Source organism: Lycium barbarum, chromosome 8, assembly GCF_019175385.1.
Source record: "Lycium barbarum isolate Lr01 chromosome 8, ASM1917538v2, whole genome shotgun sequence".
NCBI classification, from domain to species: domain Eukaryota; kingdom Viridiplantae; phylum Streptophyta; class Magnoliopsida; order Solanales; family Solanaceae; genus Lycium; species Lycium barbarum.
In genome coordinates this window covers 97,669,700-97,677,868 of record NC_083344.1, presented here as the reverse complement: position 1 = coordinate 97,677,868, position 8,169 = coordinate 97,669,700, and the positions used below count along the sequence as shown (strand labels likewise).

The following is an 8,169-nucleotide window of genomic DNA, read 5'->3' as shown; positions in this document are numbered from 1 at the left end:
ATTCTCGTTTTGGATTTTAATATACAAGACAGGGGTCGCCTAACCCCCCCCCCCCCACCCACCCACCATGAAGGTGGCTTTAAATTTAAAAAAAAAAAAAAAAAAAAAAAAAAAAGAGTGGAGGCTAAACTTTATTGGGCAATTATGTATTTTCCTACACTACTCCAAACTCCAAACAAGACTTTGACTTTTAATTGCAACAGTAAAGGCTTCACATGTAAACTCCCTCGGGGCTCGGGGGAACTTAAAAAGAAAAACATAGAAACATAACTCTATGATTCTCTTTATTAAACTTTAAATGTCATAGGACTGGAAAAAAAAATTACCCGATGATAAATTGCATCATTAACCTACTACAGTATTAGGCTAACGGTGAATCCAATAAAAGAAAAAAAAAAACTGAAAAGTATTTGGAAGTTAAAAAAATTACATGTATACTAGAATGTAATCAACTATCTGTCTGTGTAAACTTACTCACATTTATGATAAGAGAGGATCAAGTCGATAATTAGCATATAAAAAATAGTCAATTTATGAGGAATTCTAACTGTACCGGATATGCTGTTGTATATATGGTATCATCAATCTTTTTTCGCAATATCTGTAGAAACCACCAAGGAAGGTGCATAAGTAGGATAGCTTTGATCTTTATTAATGAGGGAAGATATGGCAGCTGCCACAGCAACCCTAAACTTAGGATCACAAGCATTGACACTCATATTTTTTTCTTGAGCTAGTGACTTACTATTATTATTTCCTTCAACTTTTGGTCCCATAAAGTCATCTAGCTTAGGACCAGCAAAAATATTATTATTCACACTTGTATTGCCTTCATAGTTGCTTGGTTTAGGCATCCAAGAATTGCCCAATTTAGCTGCTTCTGATAGTGATGTGTTTGAAAAAAAATTAACAATTGGAAATTGATGATGGATACTAGCATTTTTGGTTTGGTCAAAACGAACACTCTCTTTCGGGTCAGGTTGGTAATTAAGATTGTTTCTCAGATTGGAAGTATAAGGAGGAGAAGAAGAGTTGATGATCTGGTAAGGAGCATTATAGTAAGGCAAAAATGTTTGATTAATAATATTGGGTGAATCTACCAACATGAAGGAGGTTGCTGCTGCTGTTGAGGCCATTGCTGTTGCCCCAACAGGAAGTGGATGGTTATGGGTTCCTTCATATGTTGTGATCAATATCAACATGTCCTCCTGACATCTTTGTACCTAATTAATAATATCAAAACCTTAGTAAGTCTAATCATGCAGAGGATACAAATGACAATATACAGTTAGTGGCTGATTCAAAATTTAAACGCCGTGGATTCTGATTTGAGAGAGTGAGTTCTGCCGAACCCGTGAATCAGTTGTTGGATTCGCCACTATGTACAGTGTTTAAAGTGTCATAATTCCAAAAGTTAAGTCAAGAATTTAGGTAACCTGCTTTCTTACTGGACATCCAGGAGCCACAGTGCAACGATAATAAGCTCGAGGACAAGGATTTCCTTTCGCAATTTTCTGACCATATTTCCGCCATTGGCAGCCATCATTCATCTAAGAAAGAAAAAAAAAATTAGTGATTCTGCATGGTATATGTTATCCGTAATGAAGTTTATGTTGATATAGATGCTAAATTACCGTGGCAGCTTCACATCTTGCCCGGACTGAAACCCTAGCTTTTCTGTTGGGGGTAGAATTCACATGACTTGTCAAGTTGGTTTCTATTGGAGAAAATATAGTTGTTGCTGCATCTTTTTTTTGTTCTTCTGCTTCTACTTTGCTTGTATTACTGCTACCACTACTTAGCAGTGTTAAAGACAACCCTAATTCACCATCTTCTTCTTGGGATTCTGCTGATGGTGTTCTCTTATTCATATCAAAGTTTCTAGGACTTCTTGCATAACTATTTCCATTCAGTGAAAGAAAATCTTTAGGACCCTTCAAGAAAAAAGAACATAACATAATTAAACAGTTTATAACTGGATTAACTTTAGATAACAATTAGGATTGAATTATAGCTCAGATCAGTATTAATGTTTCAAGATCTATGAACAAGAAGGATCCCCAAATATCCATATGTAATATGTAGAAAATTAATATAGATGACTAGATAGGGTGAAGCTACTAGCTGAAGGAAGGTGGTGTTAGCACCCCTTATTTCACTTAAACAGAAGGGAGAAAGCTGACTTTGAGAAGGAATTCTATTTTGATTAGCTTCTTAGTAAATGATAAGCTAAAAAGAAACGGCATAGCGCTATGTGAAGGTCGTTAGGCCTTAGCACATCCATTTTCTTGTGTATGCGCAGTTAATTAAGGTTACCTTCTTGTCAATGTTTTGTTGAGTAATTGCAAATTTCATTTGTAAATCATCATAGTCTTTCATTGTTTGATCTACTGCCTTCCTTAATACCTTGTTCTCCTCTTTCATCAAGTTCATCTCCTCTTGTAACACCGAAAACTAATATACAAAAGACAACATATGATATATCAGTAGTCATCATCAATCAAGCACTTACTAAATATAATTACTTCAAGAAAATATTGCGAGTACGTAATTAAACGTGTACCTTTTCTCTTTTCATGTTTTCTCCTAATTTTTCTTCTTTACGTTGTATTTTTGAATCAACTTGTGATAAATCCCTTGACGAATAGTGTGATGTTTCTTCATGATTAAGCTTCAAGGAAAGATCAATTGTCTCCATCTTCTCTTGACTTCCAATTTTGCTGCTGTTGTCCATATGGGAAAGAGAGAGAGAGAGAAAAATTTGGCTATTAGATGTTCTGATATTCTCCTTAGCATTATATATCTTTCTTAAAATTCGTTATTTTGTGCTACTTTTGAGGCACCAAAGTCAATTCCCTCGTCTCAAACAAGTACAATTAGATATATGAGGACGCATCTGAGTATTGACTTTAAGTTGCAACTTTACTTAATTAACCTATATTAGAATAAGCTAAGTATTACTCCCTCCGTTCACTTTTACTTATCACGTTTTGACTTTTCACGTTATTTAAGAAATAATGTTTAAGATAGGTATTTGACCACAATACCCCTATTAAATGGTGTATAATTGTATTAGAGTTGGGAAAATGATTTGAAATAAGTAATAAATGCTTGAGGCAAAACAGGAAAAAAAAATTGTCTTACCTTGAAATGTGAAAATTGACAAGTAAAAATGAAAATCTATAAAGGGAATAGGGAAGATGTAAAAGTGAACGGAGGGAGTAGTAAGGCAAGACTAAGATATAAATACGGTTGACAGTCTGGCACACGTGATCAATATCCTTATAATGAGAAGTATTGCAAATAACTTAATTGTGGCTTCATTTTTGTCCTCTAATTTCTATTAGTTCATACAAACGACAAATACTATCACTAATACTTAGACTTTTAAAACCGTCCAGTTATTGAATTTGATATTTTCTAAGTAGTAGTATCATGTTTCCACGTGAAAATTCAAACCCTATTCCAAAAGTAATCAAAGAGATGTAAAAAAAGGGGGCATCGGTGATCGGACTATCGGAGTTTAAAAAGTAAGCCTAATATACTAAACAGATTGCTTCATTAAAACTTATGTAATACTATAATAGTAACATTGCGAGAATTTAGTGTACTGGACTGCTTTTTTAACCAAAAGGCATGCGCCTTACAAAGATGACTTCAAACGCAAAAATGAATTGGACTCTTAAACACCCGATTTTTTACTGGTATTAATATAACCATCTCTACTAATTTAATATACAAAAGTAGTTGAAACGAAAACTTTACTCTAGAACAGGCCAAAACTTGACGATTTTGGGTAATGAAGTGCCAATTTAAAAAAAAAAAAAAAAAACATTTTGGATAAAACAGAATATAATTCGCATGATATGTTAACCAAGACAAGAAGAAGAAAAACATTCACAGATGAGCCTTGGGATCAGATCTTGATTAGCAAGTGATTAAATTAAATTAAGGTTTAATGAGGAGACTAATAGATAGAAAGTTTAATTTAGCTCGCTAGGTAGTATATAAGTAAGGAAAAATATATTTGGCACAACCACAAATGGCATAACTTGGCACAACTCCACCTTTTTAGGGGTATTAATGTAAATTCAAGTGGACTTTTGGCACAAATTGCACAAATGTCATCGTTGTCTATTACGTTTATGCCCATTTTGAAAATTTTAAAAGCAAATTTCAAATTCATTTAAATTTTACTCTCTTCACCCAAGATCATTATTATATTTTTCTTCCCAATGACAATTACTAGAGAAAATCGTGCATTCTTTTTGAATGTATACTTTTCTTATATATATATATATATATTCTCATTATTTATTTATTTATTTATTCCTTGTTGTTTTATTGGTCATCAAATAGGTGTTCACCAATTACCTATAGTTAGAAAAAAAGTAGAACCTAGTATACAACCTATATATATATATATACACACACATATATTCCTATTTTTTATTTTTTTATTTATTTCTTGTTGTTTTATTGGTCATCAAATAGATGATGACCAATTACCTATAGTAAGAAAAAAAGTAGAACTTATTATACAACCTACTTTTTTTCTTATACAATATAGACAAATTTTTGCATGCCTATTTTTCAAAAAAAAATACTACTCAAAAATATCTTCTTTGAAAAGCATATCTTCTTCCAATTCCTCGGATCTATATACCTCTGTACTCTTTGATATAAGGCTATATATGTGATTACATAAAAAAATATTCTAGTAAAAATAGAAATAAAATTATGAACAAAGATTTATAAAAGTACATACAACATGTATATAAATTCTTCATTTTTTCATTGGTCATCACAAAGACGGGCGAAGCTTATATTTTTCTTTTATTTCTTTTTATGGCTTTTTTTTTTTTTAAGACTGTGATGAAACAGAGTTCATATTTAACATTGATGACCAACATTCATTTACCCTCTTTTCTCTTCATCTTTTATTTTTTTCATTTATTCCTTTATGGTTGACTTCAATTGAGACATTAAATTAACTCAATTTAGCTAAACATTAGATATAATTGAGTAACAATTAACAAATTTTAATATAAGTCAATCAATTTAAAAAAAAAAAAGAATAGTGGATGTAACAACTCAACATTATGGTTGACTTTAATTGAAATATCGAAATGGTTCAATTTAACTGAGTATTACTTATAAAAGATTGAGTAAAACAAATTGATAACTATTAATTAATTTCATCAATTAAAAAAATGTGGATGTAACAAGTAGTCAACACTATGGTTTAATTTAATTGAAACATTGAATTATCTCAATTTAGCTACGTATAAGATAGAATTGGTAACAATTAATAAGTATAGATCTAATTCAATCATTTTTTTTAAATAGTGGATGTAATAAGTAGTCAACATTATGATTGCCTTTAATTAAATTTCTTTAATTTAGCTAAGTATTATATATGATTGAATAACAATTAGCAACTTTTGATTTATTTAATCAATTTTTTTATATATTTTTTTTAAGATGTAACAAGTAGTCAATACTATGGTTGATTTTAATTGAAACATTGAATTATCTCAATTAGCTATGTATTAGATAGAATTGAGTAATAATTAGCAAGTTTAGATCTAATCCAATCAATTTAAACAAAAATAGTGGATGTAACAAGTAGTCAACACTATAGTTGACTTTAATTGAAACATTGAATTCCTTCAATTTAGCTAAGTATTAATATAATTTATTGAGTAAAATTTTGATTCAATTATAAATAAAATATATGTGAAAAAAGTCGAAATTATGGTTGATTTCAATTGAAACATTTGATTATCTCAATTTAACTAAGTACTAGATAGAGTTGAGTAGCAATTAGTGAGTTTAGATTTAATTCAATTAATTTTTTATTTTTTTAAAGTGTGGATAACAATTAGTCAACACTATGATTGACTTTAATTGAAATATTGAATTGATTCAATTTAGCTAAGTATTACATAAGATTGAGCAAAATGTTTGCTAAGTTTTGATTCAATTCAAAATAAAATGTATATAAAAAGTAGTCAACACTATGATTGATTTTAATTGTAATATTGAATTATCTCAATTTAACTAATTATTAGGTACGGTTGAGTAACAATAAGCATGTTCAAATCTAATTCAATCAATCTAAAAAATACAGTGGGTGTACCAAGTAGTCAACACTATGGTCAATTTTAATTGAATTGAATTGCTTTCAATTTACCTAAGTATTATACATGATAGAGTAAAATGTCTGTTAAATTTTGATTTAATTCAATCTTTATTTAATATATATATATATATATATATATATATATATATATATATATATATATATATATATATATAGAGAGAGAGAGAGAGAGAGAGAGAGAGAGAGAGAGAGAGAGAGAGAGAGAGAGAGAGAGAGAGAGATGTAACAAGTAGTCAATTCTATGATTGACATTAATTTAAACATTGAATTATCTCAATTAGCTAAGTATTAGATATAATTGAGTAACAATTAACAGTTTTGATTTACTTCAATCAGTTTTCTTTTACAAAAACAGCGGATGGAACAAGTAGTCAACATTATGTTTGACTTTGAATGAAACATTTAATTTAGAAAAAAAAAAAAGCAAATAAGTATTATATATGATTGAGGAACAATTAACAAGTTTTAATTTAATTTAATTAATTTTTTAAAAATGGCAAACGGTATATGAAACAAGCAGTCAGCATTATGATTGACTTTAATTAAAACATTAAATTATTTCAATATAGCTAAATATATTATATCGAATTGAATAAAAGTTTTTACTAAGTGTTGATTCAATTCAATCATTTTTTTCTTATAAAATAAATGAAATTTCATCAAGAAGTAGATAAGTTTTCTATTTAATTTAGTTTTTTCTTCTTCTATTGTTTATAAGATATTTATAGTGCACGTGAACATTTAGTTTGTATTGTAGACCGTATAAATAGGTTGACTGTATAACTAAATTAGGTGTATGTCTATATGTATAAACATTTTAGAGGGAAAAATAAAAAAATATTTATAAAATATCAATTTATGATCTCGAAGTGTTGGAAGAATAAAAAGATTAAGCATGCTAAGGCCTCATCTGTTTGCACTTAATGAAGGTCAAATCTGAATGGTTCAGACCTTAGGTTATTAAGTGCATTTATTTAGATTAAGATCTAAGCACTTATTTGGTCTGAATAGGTCTTAATCATTAAGATCTTGAACAAAGTCTTAATATCAATAAGAGGTATTTTATATGGACAACTTCACCCCCTCCCCCACCCCCAACACCCACCACCCCCACCCCCACCCGCCCCACCACCCATCCCACCCTCACCACCACTAATACCACCCCACCCTCCCTACCCCATCTCTACCACCACCACTACTAACCACCTTGCTGCCATCACAATCACTGCCACCCCCACCACCACCCTTCCCTCCTACCCCACTCCATTACCACCACCACTAACCACCTTCTTGTCATCACAATCACCACCATCCCCACTCTCCCAACCTCTCTCCACCCCACCACCACTAACCACTTCTGCCATCATAACACTACCACCCTCCCCCTCCCCCTCCCAACTCCCATCCACCCACATACCCCCTACCCACCCAACTCTCTACCCCTATCCCACTACCTCTTACCTCCACCCACCACCCCACTACTACTACTATAAAAGCATATCTATATCACTACCGAACATATTTGTTTCATTTTTTTTTTATCAATTAATTTTTTTTATTTTCTTAGATTTATATTTATTTTTAAATATTTAGTTATTTTTTATTTGAATTATATATTTATTGTGTTTAAATAAATATATTATGCACATTCAGATGTTGGAAAACAAACAGTCTTAATCATTCAGTGTTCAAATCTAGAGATAACATCTTAATAATTCAGATGTGCATTCAGATTCAAGCGTCTTAACCTTAATGAAAAATAAATGAGGCCTAAGTGTAATAAATGCTTTGTCTTGGAGGGAAAAGATTTAGAGGGAAATATCAACTATGGAGTCAATTCTTCATTAAGGGTACAACAGACTTTCTAATCCAGTTGTGCCAAATTGTGTCATTTTGAGTTGTGTCAAATAGCAGCACCCAGTAAGTAATTAGCTAGGGATCAATTACATTAACTTAAACAATTGAACTGACATCATCATCTTAATTACAGAATGTGAAGGCTA

At 30.7% G+C, this 8,169-nt stretch overlaps 1 protein-coding gene across 2 annotated transcripts; it reads right to left on the bottom strand.

Moving 5' to 3' along the window:
- Positions 1-214: 214 nt before the first annotated feature.
- On the bottom strand, positions 215-2,776 carry LOC132605164 (probable WRKY transcription factor 9). Of its 2 annotated transcripts, XM_060318397.1 has the most exons (6): positions 2,564-2,776; positions 2,317-2,454; positions 1,635-1,934; positions 1,437-1,550; positions 746-1,223; positions 215-601 (listed from the first exon to the last, which is right to left on the bottom strand). In XM_060318397.1, exons 1-6 carry the CDS (start codon positions 2,732-2,734, stop codon positions 582-584), a joined length of 1,221 nt encoding a protein of 406 aa, XP_060174380.1. In that variant the 5' UTR covers positions 2,735-2,776; the 3' UTR covers positions 215-581. The 2 variants fall into 2 exon arrangements, with proteins under 2 accessions (XP_060174380.1, XP_060174379.1); XM_060318396.1 differs by having other exon boundaries at positions 215-1,223.
- Positions 2,777-8,169: the final 5,393 nt, after the last annotated feature.